The 27,958-nt window shown below is 39.9% G+C and overlaps 1 protein-coding gene across 1 annotated transcript in view; it reads left to right on the forward strand.

The window, feature by feature from the left end:
• The window catches only part of kcnj19a (potassium inwardly rectifying channel subfamily J member 19a), a 37,326-nt gene extending 9,682 nt beyond the window's left edge, over nt 1-27,644 (forward strand). Inside the window, exons 3-4 of the mRNA XM_057861137.1 lie at nt 17,230-17,446; nt 25,748-27,644. Of these exons, the coding sequence (XP_057717120.1) occupies nt 17,230-17,446; nt 25,748-26,376 (846 nt within the window). The 3' untranslated portion in view covers nt 26,377-27,644. The remainder of the gene's footprint in view (nt 1-17,229; nt 17,447-25,747) is intronic.
• Nucleotides 27,645-27,958: the final 314 nt, after the last annotated feature.

The raw sequence follows: 27,958 nt of genomic DNA on the forward strand, positions 1-27,958 counted from the left end.
GAAACACCTGCCTTCTACTTTCATGGAGGCATCACTGATTCTTTTGTTGAAAAAAGACAAGGACCCTCTTCACTGTAGTAGTTACAGACCAATTTCTCTTCTCAATGTCGATTTTAAAATACTGTCAAAAATACTCACTACTCGACTTCAGAAGGTTTTGCCGACACTGATAAACCCAGATCAAACTGGTTTCATTACAGGCCGTCATTCTTTTAATAATACTAGGCGGTTACTTAACGTTATTGCTTCTTGCAAAAACTCTGAAATAGCTGAAATGATTTTATCACTAGACGCCGAGAAAGCCTTTGACAGGGTGGAGTGGGGCTACCTGTTTTTTATTCTGGGAAAATTTGGGTTTAATTCGAATTTCGTATCATGGATCAAGCTTCTTTACAGATCCCCAGTTGCTTGCCTTAATATTAACGGACTCATTTCGAAACCATTCTCTATGTCCCGCGGTACTCGTCAAGGATGTCCGCTCTCCCCATCTTTGTTCGCTCTTGCAGTTGAGCCCCTGGCCCTGTGGCTCCGTGAGGAGGAGAAATTTGAAGGGATTTGTCGATTTGGCCTTTCCAACAAACTTTCATTATATGCAGACGACCTATTGCTTTATGTATCCAACCCAGTTTCCTCTCTCCCTCCTATTTTGGCCATTCTGGATCAGTTCAGCAAATTGTCGGGGTATAAGGTTAACTTGCACAAGAGTGAATACCTTCCTCTTAATTTACTTGCCGAAAACCTCCCTCAATCTCTCTTCCCCTTTAAGAAAACTAACAATGGGCTGAAGTATCTTGGCATAGTTGTGACTAAATCTCCGTCTGAACTGTTTTCAAAAAATTTTCAACCTCTTCTTGACCGTTGTAAATTAGATTTAACTAAGTGGTCCACACTTCCCTTGTCATTACTGGGTCGCGTTAACCTCATTAAAATGACAATACTACCTCGTTTTCTTTATGTATTCGAACATGTTCCCCTAGTTGTACGCAAATCTTTTTTCACTACACTTGATAAGATGATTAACTCTTTCCTATGGGGGGGTAAACAAGCTCGGATTAAAAGATCGACCCTTCAGCTCCCTAAATCTCTCGGAGGTCTGGCTTTACCCGACTTCCGCCGATACTACTGGGCTAGTAATATTAGAAAGATTCTTTACTGGAATGCGGGCGTATCATACAATCGACCTCTCTGGGCGCGTATGGAACTAGCATCCGCACGTTTCTCACTGTGGTCGGTGGTTTGTGCACAGTTACCTTTTCCCATTAAAGACACATCACAGAATTTTACAGTCCTTGAGACCTTAAAGATATGGAGACAATTCAGGGAACAGTTTGGCCTGCATACCGGATCTAGACTAGCTCCGGTTAACCAAAATCATTTATTTCTCCCGGCGTGCTCCGACCTAGCTTTCGAGTCATGGTCGAAAAAGGGCCTACAAACTCTTGACGATTTTTATATTGATGGCATATTCCCTTCATTCGCAGACTTGTCAAAGAGGTTTACCCTTCCAAGCTCTCACTTATTCCGTTATTTTCAAATACGACATTTTATTCAAAAACTTTTTCCTCACTTTCCAAACCGCCCACCTGAAATGCCGATGGATGCCTTTCTTTTAGCCCAACCAACACAGAAAAGCCTACTGTCGACTTTATATGGTTTAATTTTTAAAATCAATTCAACTTCCTTAAACACTCTTAGAACAACTTGGAACTGCGACCTCAACATTAATATTTCAGATGAACAATGGAACAATATGCTTCATCTTGTTCACTCTTCATCAATATGTTCTAGACATCAACTCTTACAGTGCAAAATTCTACACAGGAGTCACCTTACAAATGCGAGGTTGGCCAGAATTTTCCCTGGAAGATCTGATGCATGTAATAGATGTAAACTTTCACCAGCTAATTACATACATATGTTTTGGTCATGCTCGAAACTAGTTGTCTTTTGGCAAACAGTGTTTGACACTTTGGGGAAAGTACTGGGCACCAAGCTGAATCCCGACCCTCTAACTGCAATTTTTGGAATCTCTCCCTCACCCGATGTGCCTAAACCATCAAGGAAAGTCATTGCTTTTACAACACTACTTGCTAGGAGGCTTATTCTCCTCAAGTGGACTCACACTTCCCCACCTTCACATAATAAATGGATTCAAGAAATCCTGCAAAACCTTAGACTTGAAAAAATTAGGTTTTCCCTAAAGGGTTCTCTGCAAACCTTTGACACAATCTGGCAACCCTTTTTACTCCACATAGACTCCATAACAATTGAAGCTGAAAAGCATTGAGCTACCAACACTCTCCCCACTTTTTTTTTGTTTGTTTGTTTGTTTTTTTGTTTTTTCTTTTTTTTTTTTCTTTTTTTTTTTTTTTCCTTTAATGTGTGTGTGTGATGTTTAAGTTGTGAATGAGAATGTCTGGTGTCTTGATCGTGCTGGGAAGGTACCTTTATCTTGTCTATGTTACCTTATCACGACCTCTTCGGTGAGAGGCTCACTGAGTTGCATCGAAACCTCATCTATCATCAGCTGTCATCTATGTGCCTCTATCTTTATTGTGTTTCGCCTGTACCTATCCCATTAATGTGTAAAAAATCAATAAATAAAAAAAAAAAATTTAAAAAAAAAAAAAAACATATGAAAGTCTAATGTTTATCAGTACATTACAGAAAATAATGAACTTTATCACAATATGCTAATTTTTTTTAGAAGGACTAGTATATTGAGACTACGTGCGCTCTACCTGGGGGAGGCCGAGAGCCTGGGGCTGGGAGACGGTTCCTCGCCTCGCGGCGGACAGTCAGCTCGATCCCGGGATCAAACTATGAGCCTTTTAACTGCAGCAACTTTAAAATACGCTATTGGAGCTGGAATTACTGAGGACAGCGGGAGAAAGCCCGTCTGGAGGCCATAATGTTGGGTGAAAGTTTGACGAGGCTCCGGAGCTCTGCTGTCTGATATCACATTCTCGTATGCTATTTTTCTAATAATTTTATAAATTGTGATTTATTGACCCGTTTTGCACATGCACCAATCAATTTAAATAAAACAAGAAATGGAATCGTGTTGTCCAAATGTTTTATTGCGATTAACATCTGCTATAAAAAATAATGACATACTATTTTTGTTTATATGTACATACCTTGTAGTATTTCCTTGTAACAATCCGTGTTAGCCCTTATGCATTCAGCAAATGTAAAATTATTTGTAATGTCACCTCATTTTGGTCACTCAAGTGGCCGGCGTATCAATCTACACCTCACGTCAGCACAGCCTGACAGGTTGTTATAATTTTGTCCAAGAATGATCAAAGAAGTGATAAGAGTTCATGCCAGACACAGAACGTCTAGCGAGTCTCATCTACGTCGTGCTGAATCCATTTTTTGGAGATTCCGTAGGTTCCTCTGGTTTGATTTAGCAGTTTTAACTTTGTCAACACACTGCTTGCTTCAACCGCAATTCATGTTGTTATTTCTAAACCTGAAGTTCGGAGCAGACATTTTCCAAGATGGCGCCGCCCATATTTTGCTCAGGAAACTTGTCTATTGATCAATTTAGCTTGAGTGCAAATCTGCTGACACTTTTGAACACTCTGTGTTTGTGTTGAATTGGGAGGCACAAACCCATCACCTTCTGTGGACCAAATTATGGAAGGGAATGCGAGTTTCATTTCCGCATGACAGGTTTAGTAAACTAAGTTTTGGATGCTCGTGGCTGAAAAAAAAAGGTTGGGTAGATAATGCAACACTGGCATTTGCTTTTGCGGCTTCTTGTTGTGACTTCAGAGAGAAACTGGTGCTTGTACAAGTAGATGTACAAACCTGTGTCATTGAAACTGCATTCTACATATCATATTTTATTACTTGTTAGATTAGCAATGCTGCTTTGCCTGTTTATTAGTTTGCAACGGTTGATTTCTTAGTGTAAGAGGCCGACTGAATAACTGAACAAGACATTTAAACAAGACTGAGTTTCCGCTACAAACGTTCACATTCATTTCCAACGCACCCTTGGAATTGAAACGAGCACAAGACTGTTAAAATAGGCAATTTAAAAAGGGCATTCCAAGAATTTATTTAAAGATCGCTCCCAAAAGTATGGATTTTATTAAAAAAAAAAAAAAAGGACACTAGTTGCATTTCTCTCAGACAAAAAAAATACATCAAGTGAGCTTGTTGGTGAAAAATGGTTCATTTTGACATGGTAAGCAGTTTATGGCACATGTAAGAAATACTGCACAGTTGCTTTGTATGGTCTAAAAGGTTTTTATTCAAAAGGGAACCTGCCTATTATTAAGATCTTTGAAAAAAAATGACATAAACTAAATTAAATCTTGATTTGATCTTCATCTATTGTAACTTTGTCACCATTTTTTGAAAGTAGCAGTGAGAATTAGCTTGGTGCTGTATTGTTCTCAAATTTGAAAGTGCCTCAAGCATGGCAATGTCTTTTTAGTGATGGAGCATAGACTTCATAATTTATTGTCTTGACAGATTTGCCATTCACTGCGTCATGCCTTCCCGGCGGGGGCCGTCCCATACTCCGCTTCATTTATTAGCAGTCGGTCACATGCAGCTATCGAACGCCAGATTTAAGTTGAAAAAGTATGAAAGCTGTACTGCATACAAACAGGAAGGATTGTCTCAGGAGTGATTTGTTCGAGGATTTGAGGTAATTATTATATTTTTCGTTCCATGCATGCATTTTAAAATGTGAAGAAAAAAATCAATGGGAGAAATTAGCTGTTACAGCATTGGCATTATAATTCGCAATATTCATGTAAAATAACTGCTTACTGCCTGGTTTCTTGCTTTTAACCAAGATTTGAGACTGTTTTACGTCCATATATAAAAAATATTCAGGGATTTAAGCATTTATTCAAGAGAATTTTCAACGGAAAAAGCTCTTTGTTTACATATGGCGGCCGCTAATTTGCTTACTGACGAGTATCATGGTTCACAATATTTACGGAAAATAAATGTTAACTGCACAGTTTTTTTTTGCTTTTAACCAAGAATCGAGACTGTTTTACGTCTATATCTATAAAGAATACAGGGGTTTAAGCATTTATTCACAATAATTTTTAATGGAAAAAGCTCTTTGTTTACATATGGCGACCGCTGTTTGGCTTACTGACTATCATCATAGTTCGCAATATTTATGTAAAATAAATGCTAATTTTTTTATTTTAACCAAGAATCAAGACTGTTTTACGTCCATATCTATAAAGAATACAGGGATTTAGGCATTTATTCCCAAGAATTTTCAACGGAAAAAGCTCTTTGTTTACAGGTGGAGGCCGCTGATTTGCCTACTGACTAGAATCATAGTTTGCAATACTTACGGAAAATAAATGCTAATTGCACGTTTTTTTTTTGTTTTTTTTTTTTTGCTTTAAACCAAGAATCGAGACTGTTTTACATCCATATATAAAGAATTGCGGTATTTAAGCATTTATTCACAAAACATTTCAACGGAAAAAGCTCTTTGTCTGTGTTTCCACTCAGTCAGCATTGACTAAGATAGGCACCCTATGAATCGTCCCCGCGCCCCAGGTCCGGTCAAAACATTATGAAGTCTATGGATGAAGAGTACCCAAACAATGAAGACTGCGAGAATTTTTAATTGCTGATTGGGCATATAACTGTTACACTTAAGCCTTGGCGGAGGTCGTACGGATTGTGAACGAAACATTAACGAGCAGGTGTCAGTGCGCAATAGAAGCTCAGCTTTTTTGTTAAACGCAAAGACAGCTCATGTGCTCACATTATCACTATCCATCAGCAGCGGCAGGTGCGAGATAAGAGGCTGACTGTGTGTGTCCATGAGTGTGCGTGCATGTGAGCATGCTGGTCAGGTAGGTGTGAAAGCAGGAATAGAGGCCTTCCAAGAGGTGAGCATTGCAGTGGAGTAGAGTAGTGGAGTGAGTAAAAATCAGCTCTCCCGGGAGCCACTGCTGAACATAAAAGTGTATTTATGGCTCTTGAAAAGCAAGGCATCATTCACTTTCTTTATGCACTGCATGTTTTGTACCTCAGCTATGACAATTAGTGAGAGGCAACAGTGCGACGTAACAGTGAATTACACGTCCTCCACACAGTACTGTAACTACAATTTAAATCATATTATTGTTCTATACGTACATCTCTAATATTTAATTATTTACAGTAGTTCTGTACAAGTCTAATAAACTATATTTACACAAAAGAAAGCACTATAAAACTCCAATGTGCCCTATTTTCATCTTAATCATGACTGAACTCTAACTGTGCCAAAGTTGCATCATTTTAAATGTTCGTTAAAATGAAATGTAACCAAAAAAATGATATAATATTCCACGCAATCCTAATTTAATACATTTTTATGCTTTTTATGTTAACATTAACTCTCATGTAATGCTATTTACAACTAGTTTTACACCATATTGCACTCACTGAATGGTCACTGCCAACCATCAATGGCAGCTACTGTGTAATGTTATATAACAACTGTAATGTATTTCCACCATGTTTAATTGTCTTTGCTTTGACTGCCGTTTTTTGCCATCTTGTGTAATCTTTTATCCACTGTTTATTGGGGAGGTAGTAGGCTACATGTGTTTGAGTAGATATTGTATTTTGAGGAAAACTTGGAGCAGTCCTCAGTCGTGGTGACTCGATGGTGCTGAAAAGGAGCCCAAACAGAGTGACCGTCTGCTCTTTTAATTATCATAATTGACTTCCTTTCCATTATGTCCACATGCAAAAAGGGGCCATAAAGAAGACAAGCAGCATTAGCTGGGAGCTGCTTCTCTTTTTGCCACATGTGGGGTGTTGCGTCAGAAGGCTTAATGATGCGTGAAAGAGGAAGAGGAGAATAGAGGAGAGGGGGGGTTGGACTTTTTCCACATCTACAAGCACGCGAGTGGCCCGTAAAGCATTGACAAAACTATAAGCTCTCAACATCTTAATTCCAAGTCTCATTGCTAATCGCTTTTTCGGTGGGATGTACAGTACCGTATTGGCCCGAATATAAGATGGCCCTGATTATAAGACGCCCCCTCTTTTTCAAGGCTCAAGTTTGAAAAAAGACTTTTTGAACACCAAGTTAATTTTAATACAGAAAATAATTACAGTACATCCGAAACAAATGATTATAACAATATATTTGAGGGAAAAACATGTTATTTTGCCTCATTCAAATCTTAATGTCTGAACATTTAAATATGTAAACTAAAGCGCAATCACATTCGTATATGAATGGCTTCTGGTTTTTGAAATGTAAATAAACCAATCTATTGTGATAAAACAACAAAATTGCAATAACTGCCTTAACCATCAAAGTGAAGTCCAACTGTAACTGTAGTCTTGAAATAAATCTGAATAAGGAAAAACATTGCAATAAAATAATGCAAACTTGAGAGTAGCTGAGATGTCATGACGGAACATCGCTTCAATGATATCTGGCGCCATCTACCGTCGTGAATGGGTATAATGTCTAGACCGCTGAGATCTGTCATGAGTCATGACAGAACATCGCTTCAATGATATCTGGCGCCATCTAGCGTCGTGAATGGGTATAATGTCTAGACCGCGAATATAAGACGACCCCCTCTTTTTCAATCTTATTTCAAAAAACACCGTCTTGTATTCGGGCCAATACGGCATTTATTATCCATTGAATCCATGAATTTACATATAACTCTTTCGATGCCATTGACGATGCTAGACATCTAATCATGTTGTGTACAATCATCCTTCTGCCGGGATTTGAAATGAGTTTGTCACTAGTAAATATCCAATCCATTTGAAGTGGGAGGGTTCGCTGTAAGCCCTCCTACTTCAAATGGATTTGCCGTCAATGGCAGCCAAAGAGTAAAATCTACTTAAGGCATTATACTGTAAGTAAATAAAAAATAGTACTGTATTGATAAAAACTAAAATACTAAATATAGAAAATTATATAGAAAAATACAGCTAAAAATGTGAACATCCTAACATAAAAATCATAAAAAGGTAAAATAATAATAATAATTAATAAAAACAATTATTTATTCATTTAAATGAATAGAAAAATTCAAATTTATTCATAAATTCCCCCAAAATATTTCTCATTAAAAAAAACAATTCATTATTTTTTATTTGTACTTTTCATCAGTTTTCCAATTTTTTTTCTCTAAACTTTTGACCCCACCTCGTTTTAATTGTATTTTTCAATTTAATTTTCTATAATTTGTTTTTTTAAGTATCATTTTTATATACTTTTGTATTCCCCCACTGCTTTTCAACGTTCATGCCACTTATCCTCATGAAGGTCACAGGGGTGCTGAAGCTATACCAACTAACTGACTAACACTCTGCATCGGTTGCCAGCCAATTGCAAACACTTTCTGATGTATATTAGTTATAATGTAAATTCAGGCATCAAGAAGGCAATATTAATTGGGGAACACATTTTTCACTGACCGTCCTTGGATCCCAGGACAGAAAATGTCATCATGCCATCCAGGATTTTGAATTCACAAACTTATACAGTGATGAAGATAAGTGTTTGAACACCCTGCGATTTTTTTTTTAAGTTCTCCCACTTAGAAATGATGGGCGGGTTTGAAATTTACATAGTAGGTGCGTGTCCACTGTGAGAGACAATCTAAAGAAAAAAAATCCAGAAATCATAGATTTTTTTTCAACAATTTATTTGTATGATACTGCTGTAAATAAGTATTTGAACACCTGTCTATGAACTAGAATTGTGAGCCTCAAAGACCTGTTACTTTAAAAAGTCCAACGAATAAGTGGAGTGGAGGTGGACTTTTTGACCGGTTTTAGGTGGTTAGCTGCATATAAACGCCTGTCCACCCCATACAATCAGGAATACTCCAATTCCTAACATGGTCAAGACCAAAGAGTTGTCCAAAGACACCAGAGACAGAATTGTACACCTCTTTAAGGCCGGACAAGGTTACGGGGCAATTGCCAATCAGCTTGGTGATATAACATCTACCGTTCAAGCATTTATTAGAAAATGGAAGAAGCTAAACATGAATGTCAATCTCCCTTTGACTGGGGCTCCATGCAAGATCTTCCTAATAGGGTCTCAATGAGCCTAAGAATGGTAAAGAATCAGCCAAGAACTACACAAGAGGAGATGGTCAATGACCTGAAAGGAGCTGGGACCACCATTTCCAAGGTTAATGTTGGTAATACTCTAAGACGTCATGGTTTAAAATCATGCATGGCACGCTTAAACCAGCACATGTCTAGGCCGATAAGATTGCTGATGACTATTTTGATGATCCAGAGGAGTCATGGGAGAAAGCCATGTGGTCATATGAGATCAGAATCGAACTTTTTGGTCTTAATTCCACTCATAGTGTTTGGAGGAAGAATGATGAGTACCATCCCAAGAACACCATCCCTACTGTGAAGCATGCGGGTGGTAGCATCATACTTTTTTTTTTTCTTCATATGGCACTACACGACTGCACTGTATTAAGGAGAGGATGACTAGAGCAATGTATTGTGAGATTTTGGGGAATAACCTCCTCCCCTCATTTCAGAGCATTGAAAATGGGTCATGACTGGGTTGTCCAACATGACAATGGCCCGAAGCAGACAAACAGAATAACCAAGGAGTGGCTTTGTAAAACAAATGTCAAGGTTCTGGAGGGGCCTGGCCAGTCTCCAGACCTAAACCCAATAGAAAATCTTTGTAGGAAGCTCAAACTCTGTGTTTCTCAGTTACAGTCCAGAAACCTGATTGATCTAGAGAAGATCTGTGTGGAGCAGTGGTGCAAAATCTCTGCTGCAGTCTGTGCAAACCTGGTTACAGGAAACGTTTGACATCTGTAATTGTAATCAAAGGCTACTGTGCCAAATACTAACATTGATTATCTCAGGTGTTCAAATACTCATTTGCAACAGTATAATACAAATAAATTGTTAGAAAACTGTACACTATGATTTCTGGATTTTTGGGGGGATTGTCTCTCACAGTGGACAAGCACCTAGCATGAAAATTTCAAACCTACCCATCATTTCCAAGTGGGAAAACTTGCAAAATCGCAGGGTGTTCAAATACTTATTTTCCTCACTGTAATTCTGCTATGTATTATTGGTTAATGATATTGATCCAAGACTATGAAGTCCATGTTTTAACACACTGTATCGACAAATATACAGGAGTAGATGCTGAAATTTAATTGGAAATCAAATTATACATTCATACAAACAGCACCATACATGTGGGAATAAATGAAATTGTAAAGTTGTAAACGCTGGGCCGTAGACTTCATAATTGTATTGACGGGACACAGGGCGCGGGGCTGATTAATAGGGGGCCTATCTCCATCAAAGCTGACCAAGTGAAAACACAGACAAAGAGCTTTTTACGTTGAAAATTCTTGTGAATAAATGCGTAAATCCCTCAATTCTTTATAGATATGGATGGAAAGCAGTCTCGATTCTTGGTTAAGGGAAAAAAAAAAAAAAGGGCAGTATAATTTTTTTTACGTAATTTGTCGAATGTGCTGCTCGACTTTAAGTCACTTTGGCGCCGCCTTACCATAACAAAGAGCTTTTTATGTCGAAATTCTTGTGAATAAATACTTAAAACCCTGAATTCTTTATAGATATGGACGTAACACAGTCTCGATTCTTAAAAGAGCAAAGACCCGGGCAGCATTTATTTTACGTAAATATTGCGAACTGTGATGCCAACGCTGTAGCGGCTAATTCCTCCCATAGATTTTTTTACAACCTTTCAAAATGCATGCATGGAATGAAGAATACAATAATTACCTTGAATCCTCGGACAAATCACACCTGGGACAATTCCTACCTGTTTGTATACAGTACAGCTTTCGTACCTTTATCCTAAATCCGCCGTTGAATCCCTGCCGTTGTCGCTGCGACCGACTGCGAATAACTGAAACGGATTGTGGGATGGGCCTCCTACCTTGAAGGCGTTGCGCAGTGGCTGGTTGAATTGACCCCCCCCCCCCACACACACACACGCCAACAAACAAACTTATAACGGGTATAGTTTGACCCTGAAACTGTATTTTTCCCTCCAAAATTCCTCATGATGGAACTGTTTCCAAATTCAAACAAATTAGCGTTGAGAAGCGATTGTGTTGATCCTTACTGATTGCGGCGTCTTCTGTTTGTGTGAAAGCATGAAACAATGGCGGCTGTTTGGACAGGAAGTTGTTGGCGGGCGGTGTAGTGGATAATTAGTGGCTGACAGCTGCCAGCAGGAAGACGAAAAAGAGGAGGAGGAGGAAGAAGAGGCTGTCACTCTGAGTCCGTCAGTGAGCTGCTGACAAGTACTATAAGGGCGCATCTTGATGGAACACATATATACCACCAGGGGGGGTCAGTGAGGCCATCATGAAAAATTAGCTTGCCAAGATTGTCATCTGGAAAAAGAATTTTCTCAGCCTCGTTTCACCTCCTCAGAGGTTTGAGAACTCAATTGATTTCCATTGCATTTTCTATTAAAACTAGACATGCAATTATAAAACACGACTATCAGGAGGCGGAAAATTTTTTGCGAAAGATGCCAAGGCATTTATTAGGGTTTACCGTGTTGGGATTGAATGTATGAAGCCAGCGGAATGCTGATCAGGCTGACAAGGAGCAAAAGTAAATTTAAATTGTGGATAATTTCTGAAGCCTAGATGTGCACAATCCTCCATTCACCAAGGGCCATGCAATTTTTTTCTGTTTTCCCTCTGCAGTATTTCGCATATAAGCACCTTTCATTCTATCGTAAAACCTGATTAACTATTGTGTGATGGGTTTATCGGAGCAATCAAATAATTATAAGACTAGCAATAGACATCCAATATATTTGAAATAGGAGGGCTGATAGTGACTGGTCAAGTTTCAGTGTCACAGACGGCAGCAAGTCCAATCTATTTGAATTAGGAGGGCTGGTAGCAAACGATGCTTGGTCTCGCAAATCAAGAAACCACAGTAATTGCATGACGTATCTCCATTACGTGGTAAGCATTGTAGAGGAGGAAGTGAACTCAAACTAAATTTGAGTACACATCAAGTCTAACAATGAGTGCTCTTTGGGAGGAAAATAGTCTTTTTTGAAGGAACAGGGATGCAGGAAAAAAACAGCAGAGTTTTGCCTGTGGACTGTTCTCTTAGAGTACGCTCATCCATCTTGTTAATGTGACAGAGATAAGGCAGCCAAAAGAGAAGAGAGGAAAGAGGTAAGGCGCCACGACAGACTCTCACATGAGTCGCTAAGTAGCTCACATGTGAGCAACGAGGGCCCGCTGTCACCATGCCTGCTCCAACACGGAACCCTCGGGCACGGCTCATTCATATTCAACTGGAGCAAAGGCTGTTTACTCACATGGCACTAGTGGGGTGTTTTCTGGGGGGCCGCTGGCGAGCAGGGGAATGTCAGGGAGAGGTCAAAGGAGGGGTGGGTTATGAGGCTTACTGATAGGTTCCATGATGACTTGTTGAGAAAACTGCAATAAGAAGAAATACATGCTGACCCATTGTAGGTGAAGTGCACGCATGTGTGACTGAGCGTGGCTTGAATTTCATTGATTGTGGATTATGGAGGATTTGTTGCTTTCTTTTGTGCAAGGTAGCAATGTAGCTGTTGTAACAAGAGGTGATACCACACTCAGGTGTGCCCATGTATAACTGAAAATACTATGAACTTCTCTTTGATGTTCTGAATTTTTTTTTTTTAATGAGTTCTTTTCTATGGCATTAGGTGGTGGTTTCCACAAACACTGCATACATTGCATGTTTAGTAGACCCCCATGTACAGTGGGGCAAATAAGTATTTTGTCAACCACTAATTGTGCAAGTTCTCCCACTTGAAAATATTAGAGAGGCCTGTAATTGTCAACATGGGTAATAACCTCAATCACGAGAGACAGAATGTGGTGGTGGGGGGGGGGGGAATCGCATTGTTTGATTTTTAAAGAATTTATTTGCAAATCATGGTGGAAAATAAGTATTTGGTTAATAACAAAAGTTCATCTCAATACTATGTTATGTACCCTTTGTTGGCAATAATGGAGGCCAAACGTTTTCTGTAACTCTTCAAAAGCTTTTCACACACTGTTGCTGGTATTTTGGCCCATTCCTCCATGCAGGTCTCCTCTAGAGCACTGATGTTTTGGGGCTGTCGTTGGGCAACACGGACTTTCAACTCCCTCCACAGATTTTCTATGGGGTTGAGATCTAGAGAATGGCTAGGCCAATCCAGGACCTTGAAATGCTTCTTATGAAGCCACTCCTTTGTTGCACTGGCTGTGTGTTTGGGATCATTGTCATGCTGAAAGACCCAGCTACTTCTCATCTTCAATGCCCTTGCTGATGGAAGGAGATTTTCACTCAAAATCTCACGATATATGGCCCCATTCATTCTTTCCTTTACACAGATCAGTCATCCTATTCCCTTTGCAGAAAAACAGCCCCAAAGCATGATGTTTCCACCTCCATGCTTCACAGTGGGTATGGTGTTCTTCGGATGCAATTCGGTATTCTTTCTCCTCCAAACACGAGAATCTGTTTCTTCCAAAAAGTTCTATTTTGGGGTCATCTGACCATAACACATTCTCTCTGTCCTCTTCTGGGTCATCCAAATGCTCTCTAGCGAACCGCAGAAGGGCCTGGACGTGTACTTTCTTCAGCAGGGGGAGTGCAGGATTTGAGTCCCTGGCGGCGCATTGTGTTAGGGATAGTAGCCTTTGTTACTGTGGTCCCAGCTCTTTCTAGGTCATTCACGAGGTCCCCCCGTGTGGTTCTGGGATTTTTGCTCACCGTTCTTGTTATCATTTTGACACGACGGGGTGGGGTCTTGCATGGAGCCCCAGATCGAGGGAGATTATTAGTGGCCTTGTATGTCTTCCATTTTCTAATAATTACTTCCACAGTTGATTTCTTTACACCAAGCATTTTACCTTTTGCAGATTCAGTCTTCCCAGCCTGGTGCAGGTCTACAATTTTGTCTCTGGTGTCCTTCGACAGATCTTTGGTCTTGGCCATAGTGGAGTTTGGAGTTTGACTGACTGAGGTTGTGGACAGGTGTCTTTTATACCGATAATGAGTTAAAACAGGTGCCATTAATACAGGTAACGAGTGGAGCCTCGTTAGACCTCGTTAGAAGATGTTAGACCTCTTTGACAGCAGAACTCTTGCCTGTTTGTAGGTGATCAAATACTTATTTTCCACTCTAATTTGGAAATACATTCTTTAAAAACCAAACAATGTGATTTTCTGTTTTTTTCCCAGTCTGTCTCTCATGGTTGAGGTTTACCCATGTTGACAATTACAGGCCTCTCTAATCTTTTCAAGTAGGAGAACTTGCACAATTGGCGGTTGACTAAATACTTATTTGCCCCACTGTATTTGCATCTGCAGACTTATATACTGTATGTTGACAGATTTTGTTGACGAACATATTTACTTTTTTTATCTATAAGTATTTTTTTTTGTTATTTTTACATGTCTTTAGTATTTTAAATCTGCCTTAAACATTCTATAGGCTATTTATTTTTACTGTTTTTCAATCATAAATTTGTTTAAATGTTTTTTAAAATGATTGTACGGCGACCTCAAGTGCCAGAAAGGTGCCTTCAAATAAAATGTATTATTTTTATTATTATTATTATCATCATCAGAAGTATTTTTTCACAATCCAAAATTGATTTGATGATTTTATGAGGATTTTTTAATATGGCTTTTCACCATGGCAACAATAATAAGCGCCAATGAATTCTGTTAGTTGTTGGTCCCCATACCTTGCAAATAGTGGGGTCAATTGTAGAGGCGTGCAAAATTTACGATTCATTTTTCGCGATTCGGCCGTGGAAGATTCAAGAACGATTCACAAACATCCAAATTCCGATTATTAAATTATACCAGGTAAAGTGGAACTAAAACACAGTCAGCGTGGTCTTCGGGACGCAATGAGGAACGGACCGAGAGTAAATATCATGTTCAACTCATGCCGCTAGATAAAAAAAAAAACAATACTACCTGACTGCGGCTGACAGCCTCTACAAAAAACGCCCAATTGTTTATTGCTACAAACATACAATCACAATAATGCTACGGTAGATATCACATACAGTAAATGTTGAACTAGATGTGAAATGACAGACGGCGGCGGCGTTAGAACATGTATAGAGAGCTAAATGCGAAATGACAGACTTTCCGGCGTTAGTAAACAGCCGCCATCTTAAAGCAGTAGACTTCTCTGAAAGGCTCTGGTGTAGCGAACCTAACTTTCTATCTGTAATACTCCTAAATCTTGACTTGAATCTATTTTTAAATAATAAAACAGTTTTCAAACTTTCACATGTCGACGGTAGACAGAAGGCAAATTATGGAATGATGCGAGGAATTTTAGCAACTTAAATGGTTGATTCACAACATTACATTATTTGAATGTAGTTTAAAGCTGATGATACAGAATGGGGACTTGAGTATTTTATTTACTGCTTTTAGCTGTTAACTTGATACTGAAATAGTAATTTGGTTTAGCCTGAGAGGATTTTTGAACAATTTTGGAACTAATGTACGAAACATTAAAAGCAGCTAATGGCAGGTGGGGGGGTGCATCATAATCAATTTATAATCGACTCGTGCCCTCTGAATTGTGCTCTAGTCAATTGTATCTGTACAAGAGAGTGGCATGAATTGATGAACTGGATTGAGCTATTTGAGAATGTTTTTCCCTTTCTTGCAAGTTGGCAATTATCTTGTATAACTGTCAAAAGGTGTAAGCTCACTTAAAACATTGTGTACTTTGTGTGCATGTACTGTCGATTTTCTTTCTTTTCTTTTTTTTTTTTTTAACTTTCTCACATTATTCAGGAATTGTTTTTCTTGTTTTTGTCTTGTCTAAGATACTGTATGTATCATGCAAGGGCGTAGGTTTGCATAGGGACGGTAGGGACACAACACTAGCAACTTTTCAGGATGCTCAAATTGTCCCCACTAACGTTTAAGCAACTTTATTTGCATTATATAATGAGTTCAGCTATATAGGTAATTTAGATTGTCTTCCCATATGTTGTAAAGATAGAATTGACCTTACCATTATTAAGTGAATCATTTTAATTCTGTTCAGACTTACATTATCCTTTTTTTTTACTTGCTGAATGTGCCAGTCCATTTTTTTCCCCACAAACGTACGTTTGATTGGCTGATGACTTGACCCCCCCCCCCCCCCACACACACACACACACACTCACAAACACGCATTCACAGCCACGACAGAAATACAACATTCCGCCTCCTCCCCCCCTTCAAAGAGGAGGGATATTAGAAGTTCTTTTTCGGCCAGCAGCAGCCACTGAAAGTAATGTAAAAAGGTAGAGGTGTGGAACACACGACTAATTTTGCTACTGAAAGTCTGACCTGCATCAGAGTTAGCATAACATTAAACTGTATGAATTTGCTTATCGGCAAAACCAGAGTAGGAAGTTACTTAGAGAGAATTGTCCTCCAGAATGTGTTTTCAACTGTTAAAGTTCATTAAACTATGAGAAATGTGGTGAACTTATGTGTACCCCCTTCTCCCAATTTTCATTTTTATTTTATTCATGTGGTCTTAAAGCAGCCCAAAGGCGCTTTCATTTTTTATGTGGAGTTTGTCTGTGCATGTGGAAAGAAGCAGCGGTGTTTTACCTAAAGGAAGGCTCCATTTTTATTTATGTGTTGACAAAGTTTTTCTCAGTTATATTTCATTTTTTTGTTCAGACAGACAATGTTTAGTGGCAAATGTCTATTTTTTGCATTTCTGGATCCTTAAGAGATTATTAACAAGTTTGTATTTTTTGTGTATGTTAATATAGTTTAAAAGTTATAAGTTAAATTAAGTCAAATTATGTAGTTTCAATTTGCCCTGTAAAATCCAGACATTTATCCTGGAAGTTTTCAAAATCTTTCTTTAGTAGTTTTTGAAAACAAAGGTTTGAATCGAACAGCGTATCACCTGAACCAATATCTAAGAAAGTATAAGTCAATACAGATTTATTTTGCTTTAATCATTTAGCCTATCAATCAATTAAGTTCATATTCATGAGAAATGTAGCTCTGACCCCTGTTCACCCAATCTTTTTGGTCTTATCAAAAAGTGTAAATGCAGGTTATGCTGTTACAGTATATCGTCCCGACCAATGTTGAGACCAAACCTACGCCCTTGGTATTATGATGGAAAAAAGGACTGTATTTTTCTGCTAATCTGTCCCTATTTTTCAGTCCCGCCAGACCCCCGAGGGCGAGTTTCTGCCCCTGGACCAGTGTGAGCTGGACGTGGGCTTCGGTACAGGGGCCGACCAACTTTTTCTGGTCTCGCCACTCACCATTTGCCACGAGATCAACCCTAAGAGCCCCTTCTTCGACCTTTCCCAGCGCTCATTAACCAAAGAGCAGTTTGAGATCGTGGTGATCTTGGAAGGAATCGTTGAGACCACTGGTAAGTAAATACACCCCCACAAACTCACTCCTCCACTTTTCTCCATCTGAATAGAAATAGTCATCTAGTGGAGATGGAGGCGCTTTGAAATGTAATATAGCTGGCTCCTTCCCGGCTCGGCTTACATGTGTACATGTGACAGCGACGTGCAAATGAATCAAATAAGGCGGGAAATGTTATTACCGTGCAATACTTTTGCATAGTAACAACGCGATCACAAAGTGGCTGTGTATCACTTTGACGAATGCACCGTATTTAAAGTGTCAAGTGGAAACCGAAACGACCCAAGCCTGGCATTTAAACATTGCAAAATGACCACATTTCAAAGTCCTTTTTACAAAAAATATTAAACCATGTATGTTACAATTTATGTAAATCGAAACTAGAATTTCTCCCAGGACCATAAAAACAAATTGACGCAACACAATATATAATCATGCACACATATAGGTCACAGACCTATATACATTTTTGGAATAATATTAATTGTAGTGATTAATTAAAATAAATGTAAATTTAACAAAAAAACAACTGATTTGGATTTAAACATTTAAAATTGTGGAATATTGACACGCACACTTTTTGGGACGAGTAATATTATTAGTTACACTGATGGCCAAAAGTATTGGCACCCTGCAATTCTGTCAGATAATGCTCAATTTCTCCCAGAAAATGATTGCAATTACAAATGCTTTGGTAGTAATATCTTCATTTATTTTTCTTGCAATGAAAAAAACACAAAAGCAAATGAAAAAAAAAAAAATCATCATCATTTTACACAAATCCCCCCAAAATGGGCCGAACAAAAGTATTGGCGCCCTCAGCCTAATACTTGGTAGCACAACTTTTACACAAAATAACTGAAAAAACGCTTCCGGTATCCATCAATGAAATTCTTACAACGCTCTGCTGGAATTTTAGACCATTCCTCTTTCGCCAACTGCTCCAGGTCTCTGAGATTTGAAGGGTGCCTTCTCCAAACTGCCATTTTCAAATCTCTCCACAGGTGTTCTATGGGATTTAGGTCTGGACTCATTGCTGGCCACTTTAGAAGTCTCCAGTGCTTTCTCTCAAACCATTTTCTACTGCTTTTTGAAGTGTGTTTTGGGTCATTGTCCTGCTGGAAGACCTATGACCTCTGAGGGAGACCCTGCTTTCTCACACTGGGTTCTACATTATGCTCCAAAATTTGTTGGTAGTCTTCAGACTTCATAGTGCCGTGATCTTCAGACTTCATAATGCAATGCACACGGTCAAGCAGTCCAGTGCCAGAGGAAGCAAAGCAACCCCAAAACATCAGGGAACCTCCGCAATGTTTGACTGTGGGGATCATGTTTTTTCTTTGAAGGCCTCGGTTTTTTCCCCGTAAACTCTATGCCTGTTTTTTTTTTTTTTTTATGTCTCTGGGTCAGAAGTGGGGTCTTCCTGGGTATCCTACCTTTGAGTCCCTTTTCATTCAGACACCGAAGGATAGTACGGGTTGACACTGTTGTACCCTCGGACTGCAGGACAGCTTGAACTTGTTCTGATGTGAGTCGAAGTTCATTAGCCAGCATCCGAAACTGAAATCTCTCGTCAATTTTTCTTTTCTGTCCACATCTAGGGAGGTTAGCCACAGTGCCATGGGCTTCACACTTATTGATGAAACTGCGCACGGTAGATACAGGAACATTCAGGTCTTTGGAGATGGACTTGTAGCCATGAGATTGCCCATGCTTCCACACAATTTTGCTTCTCAAATCCTCAGACAGTTCTATGGTCTCTCTTTTCTACATGCCCAATGTGGTACACACATGGACACAGAACAGAGGTTGAGTCAACTTTAATCCATTTTAACTGGCTGCAAGTATGATTTAGTTACTGCCACCACCTGTTATGTGCCACAGGTAAGTAACAGGTGCTGTTAATTACACAAATTAGATAAGCATCACATGATTTTTCAAAGGGTGCCAATACTTTTGTCCGGCCCATTTTTCTAGAGTTTTGTGTAAAATGATAATGATTTATTGTTTTTTTCCCCCATTCTCTTTTGTGTTTTTCATTGCAAGCAAAATAAATGAATACATTACTACAAAAACATTTGTAATTGCAATCATTTTCTGGGAGAAATTGAGCATTATCTGACAGAATTGCAGGGGTGCCAATACTTTTGGCCAGCAGTGTAGTTATGGATTACAATTAATAGGATGTTGCATAGCACCACAGAAACTAAATATTGTCAAGAGATCACGTCAGAGTCAACACTTGTGTAATAATGTCACAGCATTGTTGCTTCCCCAGAAAGTTAACACGAACGTTCATAACATTGCAATAAGACAATATGTTGGAGTCAACATGGCATTTACCCAATTCAATTCTTTCTAAATGTTGTCAGGACCCACCGCCGTCGTATTTACTGCGACACTCCTCCCCCGGGTCCACTACAAATAAATCCCTGCTTTCTTTTCCTTTTCCAAGATAATGTTCACTTACAACCCAGTGCTGGAGGACATGCCGCCCAGCTCAATAGGCTTAGCAGATTTAAAAAGAGGGAGTCTTAGGGGGTTGGATGTATAGAGGCAGACTGGCTGGCCACAGGGTCTGTGTTGCGTTGATAGTGCCATTAAACCAGGGTGCTACCAGAAGTTTATTGCTGCAGTATCCCTGGACAAGAAGGATAAGGCCTCAACTTAAGACACCTTGCACTGTCCAACTCCTTGGAAGGAGCCTTTATTGTATAAGGAGTGCTGCTATGTTTATTGGGTCGGGGCTTTACTTATACATGGAAATTAGTAATCCTTCCTTCATCGCGGGTTTTATGCTCCATGCAACCCCCACAATCAGCAAAATCAGTGTGATAAAAATTCCCTAGTTGAATACAGCCTAGGGCAGCAATGTCCAAAGTGCGGCCCGGGGGCCAAATGCGGCCCGTGGTCAAATTTCATCCGGCCCCCAGCCTCTGTCATAAGATCAATAATGTCTGGCCCGCACACAGACTTAATAACTACACTGTGTTGGTATGCGGCCCAAACGGAGGAGAACACACCACGGCTGAACTGTTCATGTGATAGTTTGTGTCAGTTCAAGTCAAGCAATATTCACTTATGGAGTTTTACCCTTTTTTTTTTTAAAATAACCATTTAAGTCACTTCTCCTATACTCCACACACAAAAACAGAAAAAAATGGCCCAAATGTGTATTTTAAATCTATGATCCATGCCCCTGATTCAGTCCTTCTAAACTATAGACACAACTCCTGCTTTACATTTAAAGTGCATGTGACACGAAAAAGCATGTTTATTTCATAATACACGCATTATTTTATGCTCCTGAATGATATGGACCGCTTGGATGTGTGTGGAAGCGATCGCTATATTTATTTAGTTTTTTGAATCCCGCGCCATGAAAATGAGTGACTTCCGGCTTCGGTCTTGCATTGAAGAGAAGGGCGCTGTGACGTGTACGGTAGAAGACGTCCTCTTCACTATACAGCGTACTGTTGTGCATGAGGACGAAGGATTCAGCTGATTTTGCGGATTAATACGTTTATTTTTCGCATCACGCCAGCCAAACCGCTGCAGAAAAATCATTCTGTATGAGGTAGAGGCATATGCGCCTTTTTGGAGTTTCAAAAGGTTCCCATTCACCGTGGATATTTACTGTGGGACCACTGGACTTACGAAGAAGTGAGTAAACATCTTGTTTTGTATTATGTCAAATACGAATACAGCGATTACAAAGTAAACACTAAAAACTTTCTTTAAATAAAGGACTACTTATGTTTAATCATTGATAGGCATGTAAAAAGCCCTCCTCATGCACATTAGCAGCACGTTAGCTGCACAACAACTGTAGTTGCCCTCCTCCGGGGAACGAACTGTAAATTGCTCTCTGCCGGGCGGTTTGTCGATCCGCGAAGACAATCGACAACCCAGTCGTCATGTCAAATAATTGAGGCTAGTTATGTGTGATTTTCCGCTTCGAAGACTTTGAAACATCACTCGGTTCGGGTTAGCATGTCGGCTAGCTGTCACGCCTTTTGGTTTGTTTACATTCTCCGAAGCCGGGGAAGTGAAATGACATATGACCGATTTAGGTGTCATAAAATATCGTTCGGGAGGTGCGACAGTAAAGGTGAAGTCGACAGTTTTGACCATTATGGAGTAATTTTGCCATGTCGTCCTGAATAAATGCATTTTTATTATTTCATATTCCATTTAGCACAAGACTGTTATTTGTCATGACCATGCCATTTATTTAGCAATTGGGGAAAATACTTGGATAAAAAGAATATCCTGTAACAATATTGAAGTAAAGAGACAGAAACAATGACATTTTGCAGCTCTCTTCGTCGCGTTTTCCTCGTTGTGAATAGTTCCCCCTCGACGGGCTGACTGGTCCTTCTCAAGCCATTTATATAGCTATTGGGGAAAAATACTTGGATAAAAGGAATATCCTGTAAAAATATTGGAGTAGAGAGACTGAAACAATGACATTTTGCGGCTCTCTTCGTCGCATTTTCCTCGTTCTGAATAATTCCCCCTCAATGGGCTGAATAGTAAAACCGATGAGCCCAGTCTACCGCTGACGTCATCCACCTGTTGGGGACGCTAAAACCCTATAATGGTAGGCGTGGCTAACCGGCAGATTAAAAGACTAATTTCTTGTCATCTGCGCTTTGCTAAATTGTTGTATATAGTCGAATTGTCTCAAAATATGATTCTTATTCACATAATAATGCCATTTAAGACTTTTTTTCTCCTGTCGTATGCTCTTTAAATTGCAGTTCTAAAACACATTTTTTTTCAAAGCAATTTACACATTTGGGCCATTTTTTTTGTGTTTTTGTGCGTGGAGTATAGGAGAAGTGAGTTAAAAAATGTGTAAAAAGTGTAAAACTCTATAAATAAATGTAACTTCACTTGAACTGACACAATCACATGAAAAATTCAACTGTGGTGTGTTCCCTTCCGTTTGAGCCACATACTACTACCACAATTTATGTCTAGTGGTTGCATTTACACAATTTACACAATGGTTGCTGTCTGTCGGACAACGACTTGCTAATTCAAAAGCACTTGGGTCATTTTGGCCACCTCTCGGTTTTCCGGAGGAGAGGCCAAATCGGCCATTGCTTGGGAATATTAGTAGTATTTGTCTTTAGAAAGGCCGAGTCGGCCTCTGCTGGGTTTTCTAGTGTGAAAGACTTCAATGTGAGGCGATTTTACCAAACAAGACACACTGACATGTAGGACAAGATTACAGGGAAGATATGCAGCGAGAATTTGAAGCAACTTGAAGCTAGTTTAATTTCACTGCAGCAGTATTTCGCAAGATCCCGAGAGTCGAAAGAGAACGCCACAAAGGCTAGTTGCAAGATTGTTAAAATTATTAATTTAAAAAATAATAATAAAGCAAATGTGACACACAGAATGGCTTGCTAAAAGTTGCTTAAATATATTCTACATTAAGGCTGTCAGCCACGGTCAGCCCCCCACATTTTTGCCACATCAAATCTGGCCCCCTTTGCAAAAAGTTTGGACACCCCTGCCCTATGGCATGTTTTTATGATACTTATGATGTAATTTTTGAAACGTCTTTAAAATCAATAAAATACAACGTGCATCGAGAGAGTGCAAGAGTAATGGATAAAACTAAAAAATTGAACAATGCATCAATCCCAAATGTTGCACATGTTGTGAGCAAAAAGCCTGTTTTCCCCCCAAACTAACTAATTTCTCTGACAATATACGAGTACAGAAAATGAACCGAGAGTTGTTATTTTTTGCTAGGGGTAAACCAGGATTGACAAGGATTGTGACATTCAATAATATTCAGAAAAGAAATAGAAATGAAAGACAGTGATCCCTCGCTACTTCGCACTTCAATTCATTTTTTTTCTCCCCAATTCAAAAATAAATAAATAAATGCAGTATTTCATAGAGCTGTCCTGATCCGATCACGTAGTCTCCCACTCTCCCTCCTTATGCTTTTCTTGGTCAGGCAGTGGACTGGAATTGCTTATTAAAATTAACGATGATTGACGGACGTCAAGGTTTGATCTTGCCAAAGATGCTGGGATGCTGAAGCTTCAAAGTGTCACATGCGTCAATCATCATTCAATTTGTTAAACAGTTGCTGTGGCATCACATTGTGTGTAAGTGAGCGGCTTGAACGGATTTGCGTGGATTCACTCAATGAAACAATTAACAAAGACCAGCATTTTTCTACTGTATTCTTGTTTAAAAATAATTCGGAGAGATAGTAACATGTTTAAAACTCATCATAATTACTGTATTACATTTGAAGTGCTTGAAAACCATTTATTAACTATATAAAATACTTTGGGGGGGAAAAGTGAAAAAACATGTCTTACACACTGGGGCAAATAAGTATTTATTCAACCACTAATTGTGCAAGTTCTCCCACGTGAAAATATTAGAGAGGCCTGCAATTGTCAACATGGGTAAACCTCAACCATGCGAGACAGAATATGGGGAAAAAAAAACTGAAAATCACATTGTTTGATTTTTAAAGAATTCATTTGCAGATCATGGTGGAAAATAAGTATTTGGTCAATACCAAAAATTCATCTCAATACTTTGTTATGTACCCTTTGTTGGCAATAACGGAGACCAAATGTTTTCTGTAACTCTTCACAAGCTTTTGCTTGCTGGTATTTTGGCACATTCCTCCATGCAGATCCCCTCTAGAGCAGTGATGTTTTGGGGCTGTCATTGGGCAAGAGGGACTTTCAACTCCCTCCACAGATTTTCTATGGGGTTGAGATCTGGAGACTGGCTAGGCCACTCCAGGACCTTGAAATGCTTCTTACGAAGCCAATCCTTTGTTGCCCTGGCTCATCTTGAATGCCCTTGCTGATGGATGGAGATTTTCACTCAAAATCTCTCGATGCATGGCCCCATTCATTCTTTGCTTTACACAGATCAGTCATCCTGGTCCCTTTGCAGAAAAACAGCCCCAAAGCATGATGTTTCCACCCCCATGTTTCACAGTGGGTATGGTGTTTTTCGGATGCAATTCAGTATTCTTTCACCTCCAAACATGAAAACCTGTGTTTCTACCAAAAAGTTCTATTTTGGTTTCATCTGACCACAACACATTTTCCCAGTCCTCTTCTGGATCATCCAAATGCTCTCTCGCGAACCGCATACTGGCCTGGACGTGTACTTTCTTCAGCAGGGGGACACGTCTGGCAGTGCAGGATTTGAGTCCCTTGCGGCACATTGTGTTACTGATAGTAGCCTTTGTTACTGTGGTCCCAGCTCTCTGTTGGTCATTCACTAGGGTCATTCACTAGAACTGTGTGGTTCTGGGATTTTTGCTCACTGTTCTTGTTATCACTTTGACGCCACGGGGTGAGATCCAGATCGAGGGAGATTATCAGTGGTCTTGTATGTCTTCCATTTTCTAATAATTGCTCCCACAGTTGATTTCTTTACACCAATTATTTTACCTATTGCAGATTCAGTCTTCTCAGCCTGGTGCAGGTCTACAATTTTTTCTCTGGTGTCCTTCGACAGCTCTTTGGTCTTGGCCATAGTGGAGTTTGGAGTGTGACTGACTAAGCTTGTGGACAGGTGTCTTTTATATCGATAATGAGTTAAAACAGGTGCCATTAATACAGGTAACGAATGGAGCTTCGCTAGACCTTGTTAGAAGAAGTTAGACCTCTTTGACAGCCACAAATCTTGCTTGTTTGTAGGTGACCAAAAGCTTATTTTCCACTCTAATTTGGAAATAAATTCTTCAAAAATCAAACAATGTGATTTTCTGTTTTTTTTTTTTTTCCACATTCTGTCTCTCATGGTTGAGGTTTACCCATGTTGACAATTACAGGCCTCTCTAATCTTTTCAAGTAGGAGAACTTGCACAATTGGTGGTTGACTAAATACTTATTTGCCCCACTGTATGTATTTCTTTTCAATGCTGAATTTGAATAAATACATTGAACACACACACAAAAAAAAAGGGTTGGTGGGCATTACTTTGCTGTTTTTATCTCATCGCGGCTTGTTCTGGTCCCCAATAACCGTGAAAAACAAGAGATCGCTGTGGTGCTTTCATTCTTCTTATTTACTCAAATTTATGGTGCCAAACAGAATGGTGTGCTGTCCATTATTGACTGGATTTACACACACTAAAAATTGTAGTGACAAACTTGCAAATCGGGAACCCACAGTGGGGGGTGGGGGAGATTACTGTCGTACTAAATGCCAGTAGACATCATGTTAGTGGTATATTATAATTTGCACATGGAAAAACAATGCAACAAAAGCCTAAGTTCTATTGCACTTGCAGGCATGACTTGTCAGGCACGCACTTCGTACACGGAAGACGAGGTCTTGTGGGGCCACCGATTCTTGCCTGTGATGTCCCTAGAGGAGGGTTTCTTCCGGGTGGACTACTCACAGTTCCACAGCACCTTTGAGGTCCCCACACCGGCATACAGCGTCAAAGAACATGAGGAGAAGAATTCCCTCCCGTCACCCGCATCTACGCCAACGCCAGCTCTCACCGATAGCCAGGGGGCCAGGCGCGACAGGGTTTTCTCCGTGGATTGCATCAACGCGGCAGCGTCAACAGGGGGCAGCGGAGGGCGCCTGCCCAGCAAGCTGCAGCGAATCAGCTCATCGGGGAAGGAGGACCTCCAGAGGAAGGTGTTGATGCTTAACTCGCAGCACACAGAGAAGGCGTGCAGCACCGGGGACCTGCCGCTCAAGCTCCAGCGCCTCGGATCCTCGTCCGGACCCGACGACTCGCTCAAGGTGGGATTTGAACCTATGACCCAGTCCACCGGGGACCTGTACCAGCACAGCCTGATGCCTACCTTGTGCCCGCCGCAACCCCCCACGCACAGTCCCCTTCTGTCAGCCGGCAGGAGGCCTGAAGACAACCTGCCGGCTAAACTCCGCAAGATGAACCGCTGAAAACATACTGAAGGTCGGCCTTAGGGGAGGTCGGCATCATTAAAAATCCTTAACTGACTATCCATTTGTCACCTGGTACTTAGGGATTTGCGTGGAAAATGTGGAGCGACACAAATGGAACCCTGTGCATGTACACTTATTAGAAAATTAGTTTTATCAACGAATAAATGAAATTCAGTCATTCTTCATGTGTTTTTGTCATTCAACCTAGTGTTTCCCAACATTTAGAAATAAATCACATATATTCATGTGAAAAAATTAGGACACCCCATTAAATATTCAGTTCTTTATTAAGAAATGTTCACATATCAATGTCTGATCTTGTTTTTCTTTATCTCTGGAAAAGAAAGTGATTTAATTGGAGGTAAACAAAAAAAATTAACATTGTTTTAGACATTGAACCAAATATATCAACAAAAATGCATATTCTAACTGAGGAAACAGGACACCCTACCACCTAATAGCTAGTGTTACCCTCTTTGGTTGAAATAAGTTCAGTGAGACGCTTTTTGTAGCCATCTACCAGTCTTTGACATCGGTCTGAAGAAAGTTTGCCCCACTCCTCAATGCAGAATACTTTCCGCTGTGAGATGTTTGAGGAGTTTCTTTGCATGTACAACCCGTTTAAAGTCACCCCACATATCTCAATCGGATTAAGATCTGGGCTTTGACTCGGCCATTCCAGGACTCTCTATTTCTTCCTTTTCAGCCAGCCTTTGGTGAATTTACTGGTATGTTTTGGGTCATTGCCATGTTACAGGGTCCAGTTTCGCTTCAGCTTTAATTTTTTTCACAGATGATCTCGCATGTTACTGAAGCACCCTCTGATACACGATAGAATTCATGGTGGATTCTGGGATGTGGAGCTGCCCAAGTCCTGCTGTAGCAAAGCATCCCCAAACCATGACACTTCCACCTCCATGCTTCACAGTCGGTATGAGGTTCTTTTCCCTGGAATGCTGCAATGGGTTCATGCCAAACATGTCCTCTGGTTTGATTTCCAAATTATTCAATTTTAGATTCATCCATCCAAAGAACATTATTCCAGAAGTCCTGGTCTTTGTCAACATTCACTCGGGCCTTCATGTTCTTCTTGGGGAGCAAAGGTTTCCTCCTTGCACACCTGCAATGAAGGTTAAACTTGGGAAGTCTCTTTCTGATTCTAGAGGCATGCACTTTCAACATCAACGGTAGCAAGATCCTGCTGTACGTCCCGGGATTACATTTTATGGTTTTTGGAGACTTCTTTTAGCATCTTGCGGTCTGCTCCCAGGGTGAACTTGCTTGGACGGCCAGACCTGGGCAGGTGGGTCCTCCATTTGTAGACTACTTTCCTGACAGTGGAATGGTTAATTTTATATTCTTTTGAGATATCTTTTGAAATCTCTTACCAGACTCATAAGCATCTACAATCTTCTTTCTGAAGGCCTCAGACAGCTCCTTTGATCTCACCATGGTGTTTTCTCTCACTTCAACAGTCAGGGGCACACCAAACTAAATGTGAGGTTTAAGTAAGGCAAGCCTCCTTCAAAACACTGGATAATGATGTTCTAATCATGTGCACCTGATTAGATACACCTAT

This window comes from Corythoichthys intestinalis, chromosome 16 (genome assembly GCF_030265065.1).
Source record: "Corythoichthys intestinalis isolate RoL2023-P3 chromosome 16, ASM3026506v1, whole genome shotgun sequence".
Taxonomy (NCBI): Eukaryota; Metazoa; Chordata; class Actinopteri; order Syngnathiformes; family Syngnathidae; genus Corythoichthys; species Corythoichthys intestinalis.